Raw genomic sequence first — 25,217 nt, forward strand, 5'->3', positions numbered from 1 at the left:
TGAATCTCTCTCTGAAATCTCTCTGAAATGTATTACCTCCCTTTGTCCCCACTACTAGCTCTCACGTGGACCACTTCAGCAACCTTCTAACTCCATCCCTGTCTCCAGACCTTGCCTCTTCACCACTATTGATTCTGCAGGCATGGGGAATTCTCTAAGATATAGCTCTAGCTGTTCTGTCCCCTGGGGCTGGGTACAACTTTGAGCAGACAGAGCCAGCTTGGCTGGAAGAACTTTAGGAAACTTCATCTCCCAGCTCTCAGTTGTCTATTGGCATCTATCTGTAGCCACACTGTGTACCCCCCCCCCCCCACCTCATGGAAGTACTAATGTATGAGAACAGGCTCCCCTAATCTGCTTGTTCCTGGGGTAGAGAAACTTCCCTGACATCTCAGTGTGGGAAAAATTTGTTAATTGCCTAATCTGTTTCTGTCTACCATGCTCCTGTGGACCCCTACTCTCCACCCACAGTCCTAGGATGGCTGGGGCAACACCCATCCTTCACCTCTGGGTGGGCAGGAGCATTTCTTATTAGTTTGAGCCCTGGGCACAGAGGCTCACAAATCTCTTATCCCCAACCTCTGATTAAGGACCTTGCTCTACTCTGGCCCTCCCGTGGGCTAGAGTCAGTCTTCAACAAAATGACTTGGACCCAGCTGGGGCCACATTTGGATGCACGCCATATGACGGGTCAGGCATCATGACTGCAGCCTCCAGTCCTCCTAACCCATTGCAGTCCAGCCCCGCTGCCTATGCCAGTGTCACCACTGGTGGGAAAGAGTTCCTTCCAGGGTCAGTGAAGCCTCCTTGGTCCATAGCCTTGGTCCATAGTGTGACACAGAAAAGACCCATGTGCAGAGGAAACTTGACTGATCTCCTGGTCAGTTGGTCTGTAAGTAGGCTTTGGACAGTCCCTATTGACCCCGGCCATCTCCATAGTATTGAACACGCTGATGGAGCCCTCCCCCACCCCAAGCAGCTGGGAGTCAGGGCCATTGTTTGGGGCACACCCACACCAAGGATCTCAATCTCAAGGAGCCAGGGACAGCCAAGAAGGCCCACAGGGTCAGTGCCAGCTCTGGTCACCAGCAGGACCGAGGCTGATCAGGAGGTGACGCCCTCTCCCTCTCTCCCGGGGCTCAGTACAAGCAGGTGGAGCAGTACATGTCCTTCCACAAGCTCCCGCCCGACACCCGACAGCGCATCCATGACTACTATGAGCACCGCTACCAGGGCAAGATGTTCGATGAGGAGAGCATCCTGGGCGAGCTGAGCGAGCCACTAAGGGAGGTGAGCAGGGTGGGGGCGTCTGGGAAGGGAGCTTCTTTCCTGCTGGGTGGCTCCCTCACCTTCTCCCTCTCTCCCCACCCACCCTGTCTGGGGAGCAGGAGATCATCAACTTTAACTGCCGGAAGCTGGTGGCCTCCATGCCGCTGTTTGCCAATGCGGATCCTAACTTTGTGACATCCATGCTGACCAAGCTGCGCTTCGAGGTGTTTCAGCCAGGGGACTACATCATCCGAGAAGGCACCATTGGCAAGAAGATGTACTTCATCCAGCACGGTGTGGTCAGTGTGCTCACCAAGGGCAACAAGGAGACCAAGCTGGCAGATGGCTCCTACTTTGGAGGTGAGGCGGCCGGGGAGCCCTGGGGGGGACAGGGGAATGGACAGGAGAGACACCAAGGATGATGTTTGGAGCCCCTCATGGCCACTGCTTGGAAGTGGGTGTCTGTGGCCCAGTATAGGGGTCCCAGAACTGGAAGAGCCTGGCACCCACTGGGGGACATCTAGTGTGGTCACAGCTGGGGATGGAGTCTTGTGACTGTCAAGCTTCTGTACCAGACAGTGGGGACCCAGGTTGGGGTCTAGCAGGAGGCCCCTTCCAGCTCCCTCCCCACTCCTGCTGTCCTGGCAGAGATCTGCCTGCTGACCCGGGGCCGGCGCACGGCCAGCGTGAGGGCTGACACCTACTGTCGCCTCTACTCACTGAGCGTGGACAACTTCAACGAGGTGTTGGAGGAGTACCCCATGATGCGGCGGGCCTTCGAGACGGTGGCCCTGGACCGCCTGGACCGCATTGGTGAGGGGCCGGGCAAGAGGGCAGCTGGGCTGGGGCCTTCCCCCTCCCCAACCCCGCCTCCTGCTCTGGCCTGAGCCCCTGCTCTCCTTCTGCGGCCCAGGCAAGAAGAACTCCATCCTCCTCCACAAAGTCCAGCACGACCTCAACTCGGGCGTCTTCAACTACCAGGAGAACGAGATCATCCAGCAGATCGTGCAGCACGACCGCGAGATGGCCCACTGTGCCCACCGCGTCCAGGCCGCCGCCTCCGCCACCCCGACCCCCACGCCGGTCATCTGGACCCCGCTGATCCAGGCGCCGCTGCAGGCCGCCGCGGCCACCACCTCGGTGGCCATCGCGCTCACCCACCACCCCCGCCTGCCCGCTGCCATCTTCCGCCCTCCTCCCGGCCCCGGGCTAGGCAGCCTCGGGGCGGGGCAGACGCCCAGGCACCTGAAGCGGCTGCAGTCCCTGATCCCGTCGGCGCTGGGCTCCGCCTCGCCCGCCAGCAGCCCGTCGCAGGTGGACACGCCGTCCTCCTCCTCCTTCCACATCCAGCAGCTGGCGGGATTCTCCGCGCCCGCGGGCCTGAGCCCCCTCCTGCCCTCGTCCAGCTCTTCCCCGCCCCCCGGGCTCGGCGGCTCCTCCCCGGCTCCCACGCCGTCCGCCACCGCCGCCGCCGCCGCCACCGCCGCCGGCTTCAGCCACTTCCATAAGGCGCTGGGCGGCTCCCTGTCCTCGTCCGACTCTCCGCTGCTCACCCCGCTGCAGCCCGGCGCCCGCTCGCCGCAGGCCAACCAGCCGCCGCCGCCGCTGCCGGGGGTCCGGGGGGGCCTGGGACTCCTGGAGCATTTCCTGCCGCCCCCGCCCTCATCCCGGTCCCCGTCGTCCAGCCCCGGGCAGCTGGGCCAGCCTCCCGGGGAGCTGTCCCCAGGTCTGGCCGCTGGCCCACCAAGTACGCCAGAGACGCCCCCGCGGCAACCGGAGCGCCTGTCCTTCGTGGCCGGGGCCTCTGGGGGGGCTTCTCCCGTAGCCTTTACACCCCGCGGAGGTCTCAGCCCCCCTGGCCACAGCCCAGGCCCCCCGAGAACTTTCCCAAGTGCCCCCCCTCGGGCCTCTGGCTCCCACGGTTCCTTGCTCCTGCCGCCCGCATCCAGCCCCCCGGCCCCCCAGGTCCCCCAGCGCCGGGGCACGCCACCCCTCACCCCAGGCCGCCTCACCCAGGACCTCAAGCTCATCTCAGCCTCTCAGCCGGCCCTGCCCCAGGACGGGGCGCAGACTCTCCGCAGAGCCTCTCCGCACTCCTCGGGGGAGTCCGTGGCTGCCTTCCCACTGGTCCCTAGAGCTGGGGGCGCCAGCGGGGGCAGCGGGGGCCTCGGTCCCCCGGGGAGGCCCTATGGTGCCATCCCCGGCCAGCATGTCACTCTGCCTCGGAAGACATCCTCAGGTTCTTTGCCACCCCCTGTTTCTTTGTTTGGGGCAAGAGCCGCCTCTTCTGGGGGCCCCCCTCTGACTGCTGCCCCCCAGAGGGAACCTGGGGCCAGGTCTGAGCCGGTGCGCTCCAAACTGCCGTCCAATCTATGAGCTGGGGCCCCTACCTCCCTCTTCTCTCCCTTTTTCTCCCTTCTTTCTTCCTTCAGGTTTAACTGTGATTAGGAGATATACCAATAACAATAATAATTAATCATTTAAAAAAAAAAAAACCCACACCAGAAAAAAGACAGCAGAAAATAACCAGGTATTCTTAGAGCTATAGATTTTTGGTCACTTGCTTTTATAGACTATTTTAATACACAGCACTAGAGGGAGGGAGGGGGGGAGGGAAGCAGGCAGGGCCCAAAAGGCAAAAGCCAGAAGAAGGCAGGTGGGGTCTCTGGGGCTTGGCGGGGTGGGGGTGACCCATGTTTGGGGTTCTTAGAGCAGATCTGTTTATTGTATTTGTTTTAGGGCAACAGGCACCACTAGCCCCCTAGCTGTGAACTTGGAGCCCCATTCTATGGGGGTAGGAAAGTGTTGCCCTTGGATGTGTTTCTGGGGAGCCTCAGTCGCCTGAGTCCTTGAGACAAAAATGGGGCCAGGGCCCTGAGAGTCTTGCATTTTTTCTACTGCAAACTTAGCAAGATATGTATATGAACATGTATATGTATATGTATATGTATGTAAGATGTGTATATGTATAGTTATGTAGCGCTCTGTAGAGCCATGTAGATAGCCACTCACATGTGTGCACATTTTAACCCCATGTTGCCAGGACACCCAGGTCACTTTACATCCAGCAACACGCCTTGGCCCTCGGGCTGGACACCACAGGGTCTCGGGGAAGTGTTCTTTGCAGTCCTCAGGGAAGAGGACCCCAGGACCTCTCAGCAGGCTCCCTTTCTCCCCATCTCTGGTCTCAAATCCAGTCTCAGCCCAACCTCTCACCACATGGAGGCAGAAGACTGCTCCTTCCCTGTGGGGCCTCAAGCACATCCTGTCACCTCCGTGGCCCTCAATTTTCCCATCTGTACAGTGGGAGGTGAGGGGGACTTCTATTTATTGAGTCTGGTCTGTGCCAAGCACTGGTTTAGCACTTTACACATGTTAACTCTCTCAATTTCACAAAGACGATGAGGTAGGTACTTTGATTCTCCCTATTTCACAGGTGAAGAAACTGAGTTTGGCTGTATTTTTCCCAGAATCCTGTAACTAGGAGTGGCAGAGCCAGGACTGATCTGAGGTTTAAATCCACGCCTGCCTGTGGCCAAATCCTATGTCCCTTCCATAAGCAATTGTTGAGCGGGGCTGAGTCTTCAATTGTAGTGCTGCAGGAAGAGACCAGATTTTGGAAGCAATCAGACCTGGGTTCGAATCCCAGACCTGCCATTTAGCTATATGACCTTGGGCAAATTATCTGACATTTCTGAGTCTGTTACCTCACTTGTAAAATGGGAATAATCATGGTACTGCTTCACAAGGACCTATGAGGACCAGATGAGAAAAGTAGTAGATGTGAAATGCTCAGCCCAGAGCTTGGCACACACCATAGTAGGTGCTCAATAAATGTTTCCTCTGATCCCTCATGTGCCCAGCCATTGCTCCAACAAGCTATGGTAAGAGCTCAGAGAACTTCAGCTGAGGGCTCCAGGATCTTATGATCTCAGGACACGGGAGGTGCCTGGGCCTCCTGAAGGGCCTCCTGTGGCCGGTGGTGGGCTTGAGTCAGGCCTTGAGAGGTGGAAGTGTCAGAGAGAAGAAAGGAAGAAGGAAGGAAAGGGAAGAGAAGGGGAGTGTCAAGAAGAGGAGAGTAGGGGTGGGATGGAGCGCCCAGTGAGGACGAGACTGAGGTGGACGAACAGTTGTAGAGTCACGGGCTTTGGGTGGAGATCCAGGGAAGGCCCTGGATGAGAGGCTCAATTCTGAAGGCACCTGGGAGCCAGAAGCAGGTTCAGAGTGGGGGGCCAATGTGAAAGTTGCTCAGGTGCCTCCTGAGGCATGCTCCTCCTCCCGGACAACAGAGCCAAGATTAATGGTCCGCCTCTGCCTATCAGGCAAGAGCAGATATGGCTGCCAGGACCTGCACAGTGAGGAGGGTTGGTCTCGCCTTGTCCATCCAGGAACCCCCTCCATGCTCCAACCAGAATGATGTCACCATCAGGTTTTGTCCTGAGTCGTCCTGTGATGTAGGGCAGGCCAATTTCTCCATGGTTGGGCCACAGGGACAGGGAGGCAGTCATCCAGGAGAGAAGGTGGGGAAGGATCCTGGGGGGAGACTAAGCACCTGGCCCTGGTCTCTAGTGGGGCAGGAGAATGCCCCTCAGGCCCAGGGAGTTCTCAGAACTGGAAGGATTTAAGTGGCAGCCTCAACGTGAGTTCTGCACACACCCCTGTCTCGCCCTCCCCCCAAAGAAGGGAACGGGACTCGATCCAAAGCCAGTCTAGTCCTGGAGGTGATGGGGTGGGGGGAGGGGACAGAAGGGGTGGAGGGTGCAGGGCCATGAGGAGTGAGGACCACCCCCCTTGCCATCAGGGCCTGGCCTCACTACCCTCTTCACACACACACACACGCACACATTTTATAAAAGCTCTGACCCCGTCCAGCCACTCCTCAGAGACTGGGGAAGCCAGGTCCAGTCAGCAGGCCCACCCATCCCCAATCCCCCACAAGCAATTTTCAAATCTACCACTTTTAAAACAGAAAACGGTAAATGCACCGTGTTGTATATTTTATTTAAATAAAAAAATTCCAGCAGATGCTGTCTTTTTCCAGGTGTCAGGGATTGGGATTGGAGAGTAAGGTCAGTGGGATATACTGGAGGCTCAGGAGCCAGCCTGTGGTGGGCGGTGGGACATGAACCCTAGAGCAAACAGGGGCACTTGTGTGTACAAATCTGTGCCCCAGAGTAGGGGTCACAGGTGCAAGGGAGTGTGAGAGGTCTGGCTGTGGGGGCTGGTGTGCACTGTTTACTGGCTGGTGAGTCATTAAGGAGGAGCGTGAGAGTGTGTGAGTGTCCTTTGTCAGCTGGTGGAGGAGACCCTGGCTCAGACCCTTCCCACCCCAGCTGTTAGGGCTCCTTGGTGCTCCCCATCGGGGCAGGAGGAGAGTCAGTGTGCATGTGGACTCCAGTTGGATACTGAAGAGTGAAATGCCATTTTAGCCTGGGCCCTCAGCAACTGGAGGGAGGCTGGGGGACAAAAGGTGACCAGGCTGGGGGTGAGGTGTCATGGCCAGGACAGAGGATTGCCTTTTAGAATGGCCAAGGACAGGGAACAGCCGCTGGGCTCCTGTGTGGGTTGGGGAACCTGAGGACACACTCAGATTGGTGGCTTCGCTGTTAAGAGGTGTGGCACCCACTCCCTGCTGAGGGGTGGGGGCCCTGGGCTTGGCCCCCAGACTCTCTGTGAAGCCCTCAGGCAGGTGCCCCCACTCTCCCCAGGCCGCAGAAGGTGCCTGTCAGCTCTGCGACCTTGCCGTAGGGGACAGGCAGCCATCCATGGCTGGAAAAGTGAAGTCCCCGGGGCTCCCTGCTGGGCTCGGGGACTGCCACATGGCCGCCTGCAGGAGGAGGGGAAAGCCCTCAGCAAAGGGCAGGGAACCCGGTCCCCATCACGGATTGCCAAGTGGATGTTGTTTCCATGGTAACCGGCCCCGGAGTCCCGTTGCTAAGGAGGCAGCTTGGCAGGCCTGGCGTCCCCATGACAACTGCCCCCTGCGGCCCAGGCAGCAGGCACTTCCTCAGGGACCCAGGGGAGGGCAGAGGTGGGACACAGGCCTGGCCTTTGAGGCTCTGGGGAAGTCTTTTCGAAGAAGAGTGATTTAGTCCAGCCAAACCTGGAGGGGCAGACGTGTACTTCAGCGGCCCCAAGGATACTCACCCCCATCCACCCCCCTACCTACCCAGGACGCATCACCCCAGGTACCTGCACAGCACAGGGCCTTGCTGCTCCACTGGGGGACCCAGGCAACACCAATCACGATCTTCTCTGTTCCCTGACTCCAAAAGGACCCTTGGTAAGTACCCACCGTGTGCCAGGCGCTGGTGATTTCCCCTTCTCTCCTTCTACCCACACAATCCTGACCACTCAGAATTCACCTCAGTTACAGTGAGCAGAAGGGCACCTACACTCAACAGGGCGAGGAACTTGGACCAGACCAGTCCACGAGAATGTGCAGGGACCAGGATGCACACCTGGCACTGGGGACTCCAATCCTGCCCCTCTCCGTGGTGACATGCCAAGGGGCTGATGGCAGGAGCAGTCTGTCTGGGCGCAGGCAAGAAAGGTGGTGTTGTCTGTAAGAATTTAAAAGCAAGAATAAAAATGACTAAACACCAGGTTGCTTTCTCTTATCTGTCATCATCACCATCTACCAGCGATTCCGAACAACACTGGCCATAAGACCCTCCCTTCCCTCCACACAGGCAGCGCCCCCCACCCCCAGAAGTGTCACCACACCCCAGGCTTTGGTTCCATATGCCGCTGCCATCACGGTGGGCAGGACTGAAGGTACCCTTTCTGCCTTCGTGGGGATAAGCCAGATTGACATTTTCGAAAAAACACTTAAAAAGTTGAATAAAATCCCTCCGTCAACTCTGTTTCTTCCCAGCCAAACTTCTTGAGAGTTGTCTCCATTCCCCACCCTCATTTCCTTTCCTCCAAGTCACTTCTTCCTCCACCACAATCTGGCTCCCACCTCCTCCCCACCAATAGCTCTAGACAAGGACATCACTACAGAGTGGTCCTCTCTGACCCCGCCCCACCCCTTGTTGATGTTGCTTCCTCAATTCCCTTTCTCTTGAGGGTGGAATATTTCACACACACAGAAGAAGATATAAACACATAATAAATACATAAATAAGACATTAAAAATATGATAAAGCAACCATGTACCACTATCAACCCCTTACTTTTCCTGACACTTTTACTACCAAAATAAAGCATGTCTAAACAATGTGTTCGGTCGCTTACCAAGGTTGGGGGATAGGGATTGGAACTAGTTGTCTTTGCTGGGGGTGGGGGGGCAGTTATCAATAATAATATTCAGAATTGCTGATAGACGGTGATCGTAAAAAGCAAACTGAGTTTTAGTTCATTTTCTTGTTTTCAGTTTCTTTGGAAATGATCTATCTTTTCACTGCCTGCCTTTTCCAATTTGTACACCACTGAATACATTTGTAAAATTCTGAACTTTGCACAGTGGTATCATGCTGTATGTATTCTTTAGTAATTTGCTTTTTTTGGTTCAATATTGTAATTTTGAGACCCTGTTGATGCATAGAGCTAGTTAATTCATTTTCACTGCTGTACAGCATCCCAATATATGAATATGCCATGTTCATAGGTATTCTTCTGGAGATGGCTATTCTGGTTACTTCCAGGTCCTGTTATTACAAACACAGCTACTAGAAACATTCTTCTTTGTGGCTCCGGATAAAGAAGAGTAAAAAGATCTCTAGATTCTGTATCTAGAAGCAGAATAACTGAGTCATAGGGTGAGTTACTCTTGGCTTTACAAGATAATGCCAAACAGTTTTAAGTGGTTTTAACAATTTATACCTCCCACCTACAGGGTATGACTCCTGCCCCACGTTCTTGCCAATAATTGGAATCATCAGACTTTGTTATTTTTCCCAATCTAGTGACACCTGATTATGTTTTAATGTGCAAATCCCTGATTACTAGTACAGTTGAATATTTTTTTTTTTAATTTATTTTTGGGACAGAGAGAGACAGAGCATGAACGGGGGAGGGGCAGAGACAGAGGGAGACACAGAATCGGAAACAGGCTCCAGGCTCCGAGCCATCAGCCCAGAGCCTGACGCGGGGCTCGAACTCACGGACCGCGAGATCGTGACCTGGCTGAAGTCGTACGCTTAACCGACTGCGCCACCCAGGCGCCCCGTTGAATATTTTTTAATATATTCATTTGCCATTTGTATTTCCTCCTCTGAGAAATATTTTTTCAATGTATTTTGCCTGATTTCTTATTATCTTTTTATTGATTTGTAGTAGTTTTACACACACACACATCTATTTGGGGAACAAATTCTTTGTTCGTTAGATGTGTTACAAGCATCTTCCTCTTTATGGCTTTTAGTTTCACTTTTTTTTTTTTTTTTTTTGGTGTTCTTTGATAAACAGAAGTTTTACGTTTTAATGAGATCAACTTTAGCAATATTAAAAAAATGTCTAGTATTTCTTTAGTGTCTTTTTTGCTGGTTTAAGAAACCTATCTTCCTCTGATGTTATAAAGATATTTTTCTATATTAATTTGCAAAAATGTGAAGTGTCGCTTAACCTACCTGATCTTAACTTTGGTATGGTATCAGGACAGAATTCAGTTTCATTTTTGCCACATATGGATAACCGATTGTTCCTACTAATTTACAATGTCACTATGTATCATCTCTGGGTCTATGTTGAGGCTCTGTGTTCAGCACCTGTCCTTGCCTGTCCTTGTTCAAACAGTACCTGTCTTACTCACTATAGGTTTATAAAGTACGTTGATACTTAGTTGAGCAAGTCCCCACCTTCTTCCTCTTAAAGAACGTCTTGGCTATTCTAGTCTCTTTGTATTACCATATACATTGTACAATCAGTTTGTTAAGATGCATGAAGAATTCAATGGACTTCTCATTTGAAATTAATGAGCATTATTATTAAAATTTGTATTCCTATGGATGAACAGAGTATAACTTTCCCCACACCTGGGTCTTCTTTAATGTGTTTTTTTTTATATCTATCTAGCTATATATATATATACTCGTCAGGATAATTAGCACTTAGCTGCCCCAACAGGAAAAGCTCCAAATTTCAATGGTCTTAAACAAGGAGGGTTTATTCCAGCTCAGGGAAAGCCCCCTGCAGGCCAGGCAGCCACTCTCCTCACTGATATCAGCTGGAACCCCTGGTGTCCAAGATGCTGTGGGAGGAGCAGAGGCAACTGGAAGAGGTGAGTGATCGTGGACCACTTCTGTCCAGCAGAGACATGCTTCACTTCCTCTCATGGTCTGTTGTCACTTGGCCATCTCGTAACCGCCAAGGAGGCTGTGGTACGTGAGGAAGCGTGTGGAATATTTGCTGGGCATTAACTGCCTCTCCCAAATCTTTCACATGGCTTTACAGTTCACGGCGGTCTGTACCTTTTGTTAGATTTATTCCTCATCCCTTGTTTTAATGTTGCGACTGCTAGTCGTATCTATTTGCTTTATGGAGGCTGAATTTTGACAAATGTACACAGTCCTGTAAGCAACCCAACAGTGAAGATCTAGAAAATGTCCTTCACTCCTCCGGAGCCTCGTGACCCTTTCCAGTCAACCCCTACCCTCCCTCTCCTGGCCCCTGGTGGTCTGCCTCTGTCACTAACGTTTTGTTTTTTTTTAGAAATTTCATATAAATGGAATGAATCATTAAATATGCCCCTCTTGCATCTGATTGCTTTCAATGAGTCTGAAGTTTTTAAGATCTGTGTGTGTCGTGTGTATTGTAGAGCAAACACTCCCTTTATGGAGATGCCACGATTGGCTTAGTCATTCACCAAATGTTGAACAATAGGATTGTTTCTAGTTTTGGGCCATGAAGAATAAGACTCCAGGGGTGCTTGGGTGGCTCAGTCGGTTAAGCATCCAGCTCTTGATTTTGGTTCAGGTCATGATCCCACGGTTTGTGGGTTCAAGCCTCCTGTCAGGCTCTGTGCTGACAGTGTGGAGGCTGCTTGGGATTCTCCCACTCCCTCTCTCTCAAAAAAAAATCAGTCAATCAATCAATCAATCAATCTCCTCAAATCCATGTGGACATGGATTTGCATTTATCTTGAATAAATATCCAGGAGTGACGCTGTTGGGTCATACGGTAAGTATATGTTTAACTTTCTAAGAAACTGCTAGAATATTTTTTTGAGCTGGAATACTGTCTTCCATTGCCATCCACCAGCAATTCTAGGAGAGTTTTGGTTACCACCCATCCTGGCAACACTTGATATTGTCAGTCTTTTATTTTTATCACCAAAAGTATGTGTAATGTTTATCTCCTAGTTTTGATTTGCATTTCCATAGTGGCTAAAGATGTTGAGCAGATTTTCAGGCCTTTATTTGCTATCCATATGTGTTGTTTGGTAAAGTGACTGTTCCAATCTTTACCCATTGGTTTTTACTGGGTCATTTTTTTTCTTAGTTTTCTTCATATTGAATTATAAATAATATATTCAGAATACAAGCCCTTTATAATAGACATATTTTGTAAATATTTTCTCCCAGTTTTTGGTTTGCCTTTTAAATTTCTTAACCATGTCTTGAAAAGGTAAACATTTTTAATTTTGATGATGTTCAACTTACCAAATTAAAAAAAAAATGTTTATTTATTTTTGAGAGAGAGAGAGAGAGAGAGAGAGAGAGACAGAGCATTAGTGGCAGGCAGAGAGAGAGGGAGACACAGAATCCGAAGCAGGCTCCAGGTTCTGAGGCTCCAGGTTCAATGCGGGGCTCGAACCCATGAACCATGAGATCATGACCTGAGCCAAGTCAGACCCTTACTGACTGAGCCACCCAGGCACCCCTCGAATTTTTCTTTTAAGATTTGTGCCTTTTGACAAGAGAGTAAAAGGGTACACTAGAAAATATTTACTTAAAGGAAGACAGTAACAGAGTAAGAGAAGGACAAAAAAAATAAAGACAGAAAACAAATAGCAAAATAACAAATGTAAATCTTACCTTATCAGCAGTTACATAAAATGTAAATAGATTAAACAATCAAATTAAAAAGCAGAAACTGGTAGAATGAATAATAAAAGTATATAATTTTGATAGATAGATCTTAATGTATAATAAAATATAACTATATTATTTATGAATATATTAACATAATAAATTATATATAATACTATTTGTTGATATTATTTAATATATTAAATATGTCTCATATATATATAAAATCCAACTCTATGCTGTCTGTGAGAGCACACCTCATATTCAAATACACATGTAAGTTGAAAGGATATGAAAAGACACATCATACAAATTTTAGCCAAAAGGGAGCTGGAATGGCTATACTAATATGAGACAAAGTAGCTTTTAAGACAAAATCGTTACTACAGATAAAAAATATTTTAGGGGAGGAGCCAAGATGGCAGAACAGCATGGAAGTTTTTTGTGTGTCTCGCGTCCTTGAAATACAGCCAGACCAACACTAAACCATCCTACACACCTAGAAAACCGATTGGAAGATTAACACAACAATCTGCACAACCTGAACCACAGAATTCAGCAGGTACATGACACAAAGAGCTGAACTTGGGGGGCAAGAAGCCCTGCGGGCGGAGAGAGGATGGAGACTGCAGAGGGGGGGGAGCATATGGGAAAAGCACCCCTCCCCAAAAGCAGCTGGAGAGAAAGTGGAAAATTGGAAACAGCCGCAGGGACTAAACTAAAAAGGAAGAAAGGAGAAAGGAGAGGGTTTAAATTCCATGAAGACTGTAAACAAGGGGAGCGCAAAGGCTGCAACTCCTCAGCTCCATACCTGGCGGTGCTCTGGTGGGAAAGGTGAATCCCCAGGAACAGAGTGGGGTCAGGGAGGTTCTCAGGCCACACGGGGAAAGCGGTTCCACTGCTGGAAGGACATTTGGTAGAGACTGTTGAAGCCACCTGGTCCCAGCAGACCCCAGAAGGCAGCCACATTCGCTGGTCCTGGGGCAAGGTTGTTGAGGATGAAGCCTGGTGTCAGATGTGTGTTGCAATTTCCCATGGTCCCTGAAATGCTGAGGCTACACTGTCTTGCGATTTTTTTTGCCGGGGGGTGGGGGGGGTGGTGGGCTGGCACCTGGCCGCGGTCTGGGGCACTGGCAACAGCAGGGTCCAGCGGGCTTTCCTGGGTGCAGCTGACATTCGGCCATTGCTGATTCGGCCCTTGCTCCGTGAGACCCTCCCGCAGAGGGGTGGAGCGGGTCAAAGCCGCAGTCCTTCGGAGGTAAGGGGCCGGGGAGGACAGCTGCATCTGAGACGGAACTTGGGAGAGAGGTACTGCCTGGGGCCTGGTCACAGAGAGTGGAAAAGCAGGGAGTGGATAAGAGCTGAAGATGAAGGACCGGTGCGCGATTGCTGATCTGGGAGAACAGACTCGTGGCTGGGTGGCGCCATTTTTCACCGCTAGTGCATGCGCTTGCGCATGCGCACCAACAAGCACCGCAACAATCTACCCCAGTAGGCTAGCAGCGCCATCTAGGGGAGAGTGGAGATGTTACACCGAGCTCTGCCCAACTGGGCCAAGTTCGCTCTTCAAGAACACAAACCTCACAGCCGGCTTAATTTATGGACTATAAAGAGCGAGTCCATGTATGGACTGACCTCTAGGGGCAAACGAAGCAACCTCAGTCCTACATCAATCTGTTAGCAGATTCATCTATTCAATTTTTTTTCTCTCTCTTTTTCCTTTTTCTCTTTGACAATTCTTTTCCTTTTCTTGATTACAGAAAGAGAAAAAACTCATTTTTATTTTCAATTTTTATTAAAAATATGTCTTTAATTTTTATTACTATATTTTTTACTTTTGTGTAAGTTTATTCAAATTCTACTTTACTTCCATCATTTTATCTTAGTCTACTTCACTGTATTCACCTTTTCAAATTTTCAAACAATTTCCTTTTTTCTTTCTTTTTTTCTTTCTCTTTTTCATTTCTTTCTTTTTCTTGAATGCAGAAAGAGAAAACTTCATTTTTACTTTCAATTTCTTTTTAAAATATTTTTATTTAATTTTTATTACTATATTTTTTGCTTTTATGTAAATTTTTTCAAATTCTATCTTACTCCCATCATTTTATTTCAGTCTACTACAGTGTATTCACTTTTTCAAATTTTCAAACGATTTCTTTTTTTTGTCTTTTCTTTTTTCTTTTTCATTTCTTTTCTTTTTTCTTAAATACAGAAAATTTAAAAAATCATATTTCTTTTTAATTTTTATTAAAAATATTTTTCTATAATTTTTTTCTACTATATTCTCTATTTTTGTGTACTTTAGTCTACTTTAGTGTATTCATTTTTTCAAATTCTCAAACGATTTCCTTTTTTTTTTCTTTCTCTCACCCCCCCTTTTTTGTTTGTTTGTTTGCTTCTCTAATCTGTCAAACCACTTTCTACACCCAGACCAAAACACACCTACGATCTAGCATCATCTATTCGATTTGTGTGTGTGTGTATTTTTAATTTTTAATTGTAATATTTTTTTAACTTTAATTTTTAATTTCAATTTTTCTACCTCATTAATTCTTTTTCTCCCTTCAAAATGACAAAATGAAGGAATTCACCCCCAAAAAAAGAGCATGAAGAAATGACAGCCAGGGATTTAACCAACACAGACACAAGCAAGATGTCTGAACCAGAATTTAGAATCACGATAATAAGAATACTAGCTGGAGTCGAAAATAGATTAGGGGCGCCTGGGTGGCACAGTCGGTTAAGCGTCCGACTTCAGCCAGGTCACGATCTCGCGGTCCGTGAGTTCGAGCCCCGCGTCAGGCTCTGGGCTGATGGCTCGGAGCCTAGAGCCTGTTTCCGATTCTGTGTCTCCCTCTGTCTCTGCCCCTCCCCCGTTCATGCTCTGTCTCTCTCTGTCCCAAAAATAAATTAAAAACGTTGAAAAAAAATTTTTTTAAAAAGAAAATAGATTAGAATCCCTTTCTGCAGAGATAAAAGAAGTAAAAAATAGCCAGAATGAAATTAAAAGTGCTATAGCTGAGCTGCAATCACGGATGGATGCAGCGGCGGCAAGGATGGACGAGACAGAACAGAGAATCAGCGATATGGAGGACAAACTTACAGAGAATAACGAAGCAGAAAAAAAGAGGGAGATGAAGGCAAAAGAGCACGATTTAAGACTTAGAGAAATCAGTGACTCATTGAAAAGGAACAACATCAGAATCATAGGGGTTCCAGAGGAGGAAGAGAGAGAAATAGGGGTAGAAGGGTTATGTGAGCAAATCATAGTGGAAAATTTCCTAACGTGGGGAAAGACACAGACATCAAAATCCAGGAAGCACAGAGGACCCCCCATTAGATTCAACAAAAACCTACCATTAACAAGGCATAGCATAGTCAAATTCACAAAATAGTCAGGCAAGGAGAGAATCATGAAAGCAGCAAGGGAAAAAAGTCTCTAACCTACAAGGAAAGACAGATCAGGTTTGCAGCAGACCTATCCACAGAAACCTGGCAGGCCAGAAAGGAGTGGCGGGATATATTCAGTGTGCTGAATCAGAAAAATATGCAGCCAAGAATTCTTTATCCAGCAAGGCTGTCATTCAAAATAGAAGAAGAGATAAAAAGTTTCCCAGACAAACAAAAATTAAGGGAGTTTGTGACCACTAAACCAGCCCTGCAAGAAATTTTAAGGGGGACTCTCTGCTCTGAGGGGAGAAAAGATGAAAAAAAAAATATATATATATATAAATTCATATCTTTCAGTACTCAGTCTAAATGTCAATGGACTCAATGCTCCAATCAAAAGACATAGGGTAACAGAATGGATAAGAAAACAAGACCAATCTATACGCTGTTTACAAGAGACCCACTTTAGACCTAAAGACACCTAGAGATTGAAAATAAGGGGATGGATCTGTCATGCTAATGGTCAACAAAAGAAAGCTGGAGTAGCCATACTTATATCAGACAATCTAGACTTTAAAATAAAGACTGTATGGGGCGCCTGGGTGGCTCAGTTGATTAAGTGTCCGACTTTGGCTCAGGTCATGATCTCGCAGTCTGTGAGTTCCAGCCCCACATCGGCTCTGTGCTGACAGCTCAGAGCCTGGAGCCTGTTTCGGATTGTGTCTCCCTCTTTCTCTGACCCTCCCCTGTTCATGCTCTGTCTCTCTCTGTCTTAAAAATAAATAAATGTTAAAAAAATTAAAAAATAAATAAATAAAATAAAGAGTGTATCAAGAGATGCAGAAGGGCATTATATCATACTCAAGGGATCTATAGACCAAGAAGACCTAACAATTGTAAACATTTATGTGCCAAATGTGCGAGTACCCAAATATATAAATCAATTAATCACAAACATAAAAAAACTCATCGATAGCAATACCATAGTAGTAGGAGACTTCAACACTCCGCTCACAGCAATGGACAGATTAATCAAAAAATCAACAAGGAAACAATGGCTTTGAATGACACATTGGACCAGATGGGCTTAACAGATATATTGAGAACATTTCATCCTAAAGCAGCAGAATATACATTCTTCTCCAGTGCACATGGAACGTTCTCCAGAATAGACCATATACTGGGACACAAATCAGCCCTATGTAAGTACAAAAAGATCGAGATCATACCGTGCATATTTTTAGGCCACAATGCTATGAAACTCGAAATCAACCACAAGAAAAAATTTGGAAAAGTAACAAATACTTGGAGACTGAAGAACATCCTATTAAGGAATGAATGGGCTAACCAAGCAGTTAAAGAAGAAATTAAAAAGTATATGGAAGTCAATGAAAATGATAGCACCACAACCCAAAACCTCTGGGATGCAGCAAAGGCGGTCATAAGAGGAAAGTATATAGCAATTCAGGCCTTCCTAAAGAAGGAAGATCTCAGATACACAACCTAACCTTATGCCTTAAGGAGCTGGAAAAAGAACAGCAAATAAAACCCAAAACCAGCAGAAGACAGGAAATAATAAAGATTAGAGCAGAAATTAATGCTATCAAAACCAAAAAAAAAAAAAACCCAAAAAACAAAAAACCAACAACAGTAGAACAGATCAATGAAACCAGAAGCTGGTTCTTTGAAAGAATTAGCAAAATTGATAAACCACTAGCCAGTTTGACCAAGAAGAAAAAGGAAAGGACCCAAATATGCAAAATCAAGAATGAAAGAGGAGAAATCACAACCAACACAACAGAAATAAAAACAATAATAAGAGAATATTATGAGCAATTATATGCCAATAAAATGGGCAATCTGGAAAAAATGGACAAATTCCTAGAAACATATACACTACCAAAACTGAAACAGGAAGAAATAGAAAATTTGAACAGACCCATAACCAGTAAGGAAATAGAATTAGTAATCAAAAATCTGCCAAAAAATAAGAGTCCAGGGCCAGATGGCTTTCCAGGGGAATTCTACCAAACATTTAAGGAAGAGTTAACACCTATTCTCTCTTGAAACTGTTCCAAAAAATAGAAATGGAAGGAAAACTTCCAAACTCTTTCTATGAAGCCAGCATTACCCTGATTGCAAAACCAGACAGAGACCCCACTAAAAAGGAGAACTATAGACCAATTTTTCTGATGAACATGGATGCAAAAATCCTCAAGATATTAGCCAACCGGATCCAACAATACACTAAAAAATTATTCAGCACGACCAAGTGGGATTTATACCTGGGATGCAGGGCTGGTTCGATATCCACAAAACAATTAACATGATTCATCACATCAATAAAAGAAAGAACAAGAACCATATGATCCTCTCAATAGATGCAGAGAAAGCATTTGACAAAATACAGCATCCTTTCTTGACAAAAACCCTCAAGAAAGTAGGGATAGAAGGATCATAGCCTCGAGATGATAAAAGCCATACACGAGTGAACCAACGTTAGTATCATCCTCAGTAGGGAAAAACAGAGCTTTCCCCCTAAGGTCAGGAGCAAGACAGGGATGTCCACTCTCACCACTGTTATTCGGCATAGTATTGGAAGTCTTGGCCTCTGCAATCAGACAACACAAAGAAATAAAAGGCATCCAGAGAGGAGGAAGATGGCGACATAGGAGGACTCTGGGCTCACCGCGTCCTGCTGATCACTTAGATTCCACCCACACCTGCCTTAATAACCCAGAAAACCACCAAGAGACTAGCAGAACGGACTCTCCAGAGCCAAACATAGACAAGAGGCCCACGGAAGAGGGTAGGAAGGGCAGAGAGGCGGTGCGCACTCCACAGACTGGCGGGAGGGAGCCCAGGCGGAGGGGCAGCCCGCCAGCAAAGCAGAGCCCCCGAGTCTGGCTTGCAAAAGCGGAGGGGCCAGACAGAGTGTGTTTGGACAGCAAGCGGGACTTAACATCTGGAAGGTTATAAGCTAACAGCTCTGCTCGGAGAGCAGGAGGGCTGGAGGACAACGGGAGGGAGAGTTGTTGAGCCCTGGACGACAGAGCTCAGCTTGGCAGGGAACAAAGGCACTCGCCAGCGCCATCTCCCCTGCCCATCCCCCAGCCAAAATCCCAAAGGGAACCAGTTCCTGTCAGGGAACTTGCTTGCACCTCGCAAACACTGAATGCTGTGCTTCTGCGGATCCATCCCTCTAGTGGGTCTGACTTCCTCCCGCTGCCGCAGGGCCCCTCCCAAAGTGGATCTCCGAAGGAAAAGCTAGCTGAGCCTGCCCCTCCTGCCCCTGTGCACCTTGCCGATCCACCCAGCTAATATGCCAGATCCCCAGCACCACAAGCCTGGCAGTGTGCAAGTAGCCCAGACGGGCCACGCCACCCCACAGTGAATCTCGCCCCTAGGAGAGGGGAAGAGAAGGCACACACCAGTCTGACTGTGGCCCCAGTGGTGGGCTGGGGGCAGATATCAGGTCTGACTGCGGCCCTGCCCACCAACGCAAGTTATTCAAGACAGCACAGGGGAAGTGCCCTGCAGTTCTGCACCACCCTAGGGACTATCCAAAATGACAAAATGGAAGAATTCCCCTCAAAAGAATCTCCAGGAAATAACGACAGCTAATGAACTGATCAAAAAGTATTTAAACAATGTAACAGAAAGTGAATTTAGAATAAATAAAATTTATTTATTTATTTAGTCATAATTAAATTAATTAAATTATAACTAAATTAAAATTTATTTATTTAGTCATAAAATTAATTGCTGGGCTTGAAAACAGTATACAGGACAGCAGAGAATCTATTGCTACAGAGATTAAAGGACTAAGGAACAGCCAGGAGGAGCTGCAAAATAAAATGGAGACAACCACAGCTCAGATTGAAGAGGCAGAGGAGAGAATAGGTGAACTGGAAGATAAAATTATGGAAAAAGAGGAAGCTGAGAAAAAGAGAGATAAAAAAATCCAGGAGTATGAGGGGAAAATTAGAGAACTAAGTGATGCACTAAAGAGAAATAATCTATGCATAATTGGTATTCCAGAGGAGGAGGAGAGAGGGAAAGGTGCTGAAGGTGTACTTGAAGAAATAATAGCTTAGAACTTCCTTGATCTGGGGAAGGAAAAAGGCATTGAAATCCAAGAGGCACAGAGAACTCCCTTCAGACGTAACTTGAATCAATCTTCTGCACGACATATCATAGTGAAACTGGCAAAATACAAGGATAAGGAGAAAATTCTGAAAGCAGCTAGGGATAAACGTGTTCTAACATATAAAGGGAGACCGATAAGACTCGTGATGGATCTCTCTACGGAAACTTGGCAGGCCAGAAAGGAATGGCAGAAAATCCTCACTGTGATGAACAGAAAAAATATGCAGCCGAGAATCCTTTATCCAGCAAATCTGTCATTTAGAATAGAAGGAGAGATAAAGGTCTTCCCAAACAAACAAAAACTGAAGGAATTCGTCACCACTAAACCAGCCCTACAAGAGATCCTAAGGGGGATCCTGTGAGACAAAGTACCAGAGACATCGCTACAAGCATGAAACCTACAGACATCACAATGACTCTAAACCCATATCTTTCTATAATAATAACACTGAATGTAAATGGACTAAATGCGCCAACCAAAAGACATAGGGTATCAGAATGGATAAAAAAAAACAAGACCCATCTATTTGCTGTCTACAAGAGACTCATTTTAGACCTGAGGACACCTTCAGATTGAAAGTGAGGGGATGGAGAACTATTCATCATGCTACTGGAAGTCAAAAGAGAGCTGGAGTAGCCATACTTATATCAGACAAACTAGACTTTAAATTAAAGGCTGTAACAAGAGATGAAGAAGGGAATTATATAATAATTACAGGGTCTATCCATCAGGAAGAGCTAACAATTATAAATGTCTATGCGCCAAATACGGGAGCCCCCCAAAATATAAAACAATTACTCACAAACATAAGCAACCTTATTGATAAGAATGTGGTCATTGCAGGGGACTTTAACACCCCACTTACAACAATGGATAGAGCATCTAGACACATGGTCAATAAAGAAACAAGGGCCCTGAATGATACATTGGATCAGATGGACTTGACAGATATATTTAGAACTCTGCATCCCAAAGCAACAGAATATACTTTCTTCTCAAGTGCATATGGAACATTCTCCAAGATAGATCACATTCTGGGTCACAAAACAGCCCTTCATAAGTATACAAGAATTGAGATCATACCATGCATATTTTCAGACCACAATGCTATGAAGCTTGAAATCAACCACAGGAAAAAGTCTGGAAAACCTCCAAAAGCATGGAGGTTAAAGAACAGCCTACTAAAGAATGAATGGGTCAACCAGTCAATTAGAGAAGAAATTTAAAAATATATGGAAACAAACGAAAATGAAAATACAACAATCCAAACACTTTGGTATGCAGCAAAGGCAGTCTTGAGAGGAAAATACATTGCAATCCAGGCCTATCTCAAGAAACAAGAAAAATCCCAAATACAAAATCTAACAGAACATCTAAAGGAAATAGAAGCAGAACAGCAAAGACACCCTAAACCCAGAAGAAGAAGAGAAATAATAAATATTAGAGCAGAAATAAACAATATAGAATCTAAAAAAACTGTAGAGCAGATCAATGAAACCAAGACTTGGTTTTTTGAAAAAATAAACAAAATTGATAAACCTCTAGCCAGGCTTCTCAAAAAGAAAAGGGAGATGACCCAAATAGATAAAATCGTGACTGAAAATGGAATTATTACAACCAATCCCTCAGAAATACAAGCAATTATCAGGGAATACTATGAAAAACTATATGCCAACAAACTGGACAACCTGGAAGAAATGGACAAATTCCTAAACACCCACACGCTTCCAAAACTCAATCAGGAGGAAATAGAAAGCTTGAACAGACCCATAACCAGCGAAGAAATTGAATCAGTTATCAAAAATCTCACAACAAATAAGAGTCCAGGATCAGATGGCTTCCCAGGGGAGTTCTACCAGACGTTTAAAGCAGAGATAATACCTATCCTTCTCAAGCTATTCCAAGAAATAGAAAGGGAAGGAAAACTTCCAGACTCATTCTATGAAGCCAGTATTACTTTGATTCCTAAACCAGACAGAGACCCAGTAAAAAAAGAGAACTATAGGCCAATATCCCTGATGAATATGGATGCAAAAATTCTCAATAAGATACTAGCAAATCGAATTCAACAGCATATAAAAAGAATTATTCACCATGATCAAGTGGGATTCATTCCTGGGATGCAGGGCTGGTTCAACATTCACAAATCAATCAACGTGATACATCACATTAATAAAAGAAAAGATAAGAACCATATGATCCTGTCAATCGATGCAGAAAAGGCCTTTGACAAAATTCAGCATCGTTTCTTAATAAAAACCCTCGAGAAAGTCGGGATAGAAGGAACATACTTACACATCATAAAAGCCATTTATGAAAAGCCCACAGCTAACATCATCCTCAATGGGGAAAAACTGAGAGCTTTTTCCCTGAGATCAGGAACACGACAGGGATGCCCACTCTCACTGCTGTTGTTTAACATAGTGTTGGAAGTTCCAGCATCAGCAATCAGACAACAAAAGGAAATCAAAGGCATCAAAATTGGCAAAGATGAAGTTAAGCTTTCACTTTTTGCAGATGACATGATATTATACATGGAAAGTCTGATAGACTCCACCAAAAGTCTACTAGAACTGATACATGAATTCAGCAAAGTTGCAGGATACAAAATCAATGTACAGAAATCAGTTGCATTCTTATACACTAATCATGAAGCAACAGAAAGACAAATAAAGAAACTGATCCCATTCACAATTGCACCAAGAAGCATAAAATACCTAGGGATAAATCTAACCAAAGATGTAAGAGATCTGTATGCTGAAAACTATAGAAAGCTTATGAAGGAAATTGAAGAAGATATAAAGAAATGGAAAAACATTCCGTGCTCATGGGTTGGAAGAATAAATATTGTCAAAATGTCAATACTACCCAAAGCTATCTACACATTCAATGCAATCCCAATCAAAATTGCACCAGCATTCTTCTCGAAGCTAGAACAAGCAATCCTAAAATTCATATGGAACCACAAAAGGCCCCAAATAGCCAAAGTAATTTTGAAGAAGGAGACCAAAGCAGGAGGCATCACAATCCCAGCCTCTACTACAAAGCTGTAATCATCAAGACAGCATGGTATTGGCACAAAAACAGACACATAGACCAATGGAATAGAATAGAAACCCCAGAACTAGATCCACAAAGGTATGACCAACAAATCTTTGACAAAGCAGGAAAGAACATCCAATGGAAAAAGACAGTCTCTTTAACAAATGGTGCTGGGAGAACTGGACAGCAACATGCAGAAGGTTGAAACTAGACCACTTTCTCACACCATTCACAAAAATAAACTCAAAATGGATAAAGGACCTGAATGTGAGACAGGAAACCATCAAAACCCTAGAGGAGAAAACAGGAACAGACCTCTCTGACCTCAGCCGTAGCAATTTCTTACTTGACACATCCCCAAAGGCAAGGGAATTAAAAGTAAAAATGAACTATTGGGACGTCATATAAAAAGCTTCTGCACAGCAAAGGAAACAAGCAAAAAAACTAAAAAGCAACCAATGGAATGGGAAAAGATATTTGCAAATGACATATTGGACAAAGGGCTAGTATCCAAAATCTATAAAGAGCTCACCAAACTCCACACCTGAAAAACAAATAATCCAGTGAAGAAATGGGCAGAAAACATGAATAGACACTTCTCTAAAGAAGACACCTGGATGGCCAACAGGCACATGAAAAGATGCTCAATGTCATTCCTCATCAGGGAAATACAAATCAAAACCACACTCAGATATCACCTCACGCCAGTCAGAGTGGCCAAAATGAACAAATCAGGAGACTATAGATGCTGGAGAGGATGTGGAGAAACGGAACCCTCTTGCACTGTTGGTGGGAATGCAAACTGGTGTAGCTGCTCTGGAAAGCAGTGTGGAGGTTCCTCAGAAAATTAAAAATAGACCTACCCTATGACCCAGCAGTAGCACTGCTAGGAATTTACCCAAGGGATACAGGAGTACTGATGTATAGGGGCACTTGTACCCCAATGTTTATAGCAGCACTCTCAACAATAGCCAAATTATGGAAAGAGCCTAAATGTCCATCAACTGATGAATGGATAAAGAAATTGTGGTTTATATACACAATGGAGTACTACGTGGCAATGAGAAAGAATGAAATATGGCCCTTTGTAGCAACGTGGATGGAACTGGAGAGTGTGATGCTAAGTGAAATAAGCCATACAGAGAAAAACAGATACCATATGGTTTCACTTTTATGTGGATCCTGAGAAACTTAACAGGAACCCATGGGGGAGGGGAAGGAAAAAAAAAGAGGTTAGAGTGGGAGAGAGCCAAAGCATAAGAGACTCTTAAAAACTGAGAACAAACTGAGGGTTGATGGGGGGTGGGAGGGAGGGGAGGGTGGGTGATGGGTATTGAGGAGGGCACCTTTTGGGATGAGCACTGGGTGTTGTATGGAAACCAATTTGACAATAACGTTTTTTGTTTTTTTTGTTTTTTGTTTTTTTGTTTTTTGTTTTTTGTGTTTTTTTTGAGACAGGGAGAGACAGAGAATGAACAGGGGAGGGTCAGAGAGAGGGAGACACAGAATCTGAAACAGGCTCCAGGCTCTGAGCTGTCAGCACAGAGCCCGACGCAGGGCTCGAACTCACGGACTGAGAGATCATGACCTGAGCTGAAGTTGGCCACTTAACCAACTGAGCCACCCAGGCGCCCCCCAATTTGACAATAAATTTCATATATTTAAAAAATAAAAAATAAAAATCTAACTTTATCTAAAAAAAAAAATAATAAAAGGCATCCAAATAGGCCAGGGGGAGGTCAAACTTTGACTCTTCGCAGATGACATGATACTCTATAGAGAAAACCCAAAAGATTCCACCAAAAAACTGCTAGAACTGATTCATGAATTCAGCAAAGTTGCAGGATATAAAATCAATGCACAAAAAATAGGTTACATTCCTATACACCAAAAATGAAGAGACAGAAAGAGAAATCAAGGAATCAATCCCATTTATAGTTGCACCAAAAACCATAAAATACCTAGGAATAAATCTAACCAAAGACGTGAAAAATTTATACACTGAAAACTATAGAAAGCTGATGAAAGAAACTGAAGACACAAAAAAATGGAAAAAGATTCCATGCTCCTGGATAGGAAGAACAAATATTGTTAAAATGTCTATATTACCCAAAGCAATCTACATATTCAACATGATCCCTATCAAAGTGACACCAGCATTCTTCACAGAGCTAGAACAAATAATCCTAAAATTTGTATGGAACCACAAAAGACCCCGAATAGCCAAAGTAATCTTGAAAAAGAAAACCAAAGCAGGAGGCATCACAATCCCAGACCTCAAGCTATACTACAAAGCTGTAATCATCAAGACAGTATGGTACTGGCATAAGAACAGACACTCTGATCAATGAAATAGAATAGAGAACCCAGAAATGGACCCACAAACATATGGG

The 25,217-nt window shown here is 45.8% G+C and overlaps 1 protein-coding gene across 1 annotated transcript in view; it reads left to right on the forward strand.

The window, feature by feature from the left end:
• The window catches only part of HCN4 (hyperpolarization activated cyclic nucleotide gated potassium channel 4), a 45,269-nt gene extending 38,977 nt beyond the window's left edge, over window positions 1-6,292 (forward strand). Inside the window, exons 5-8 of the mRNA XM_058737109.1 lie at window positions 1,144-1,290; window positions 1,389-1,629; window positions 1,918-2,082; window positions 2,183-6,292. Coding sequence (XP_058593092.1) covers window positions 1,144-1,290; window positions 1,389-1,629; window positions 1,918-2,082; window positions 2,183-3,645 — 2,016 coding nt within the window. The 3' untranslated portion in view covers window positions 3,646-6,292. The remainder of the gene's footprint in view (window positions 1-1,143; window positions 1,291-1,388; window positions 1,630-1,917; window positions 2,083-2,182) is intronic.
• The last annotated feature ends 18,925 nt before the right edge of the window (window positions 6,293-25,217 follow it).

Source organism: Neofelis nebulosa, chromosome 7, assembly GCF_028018385.1.
Source record: "Neofelis nebulosa isolate mNeoNeb1 chromosome 7, mNeoNeb1.pri, whole genome shotgun sequence".
Lineage (NCBI taxonomy): Eukaryota > Metazoa > Chordata > Mammalia > Carnivora > Felidae > Neofelis > Neofelis nebulosa.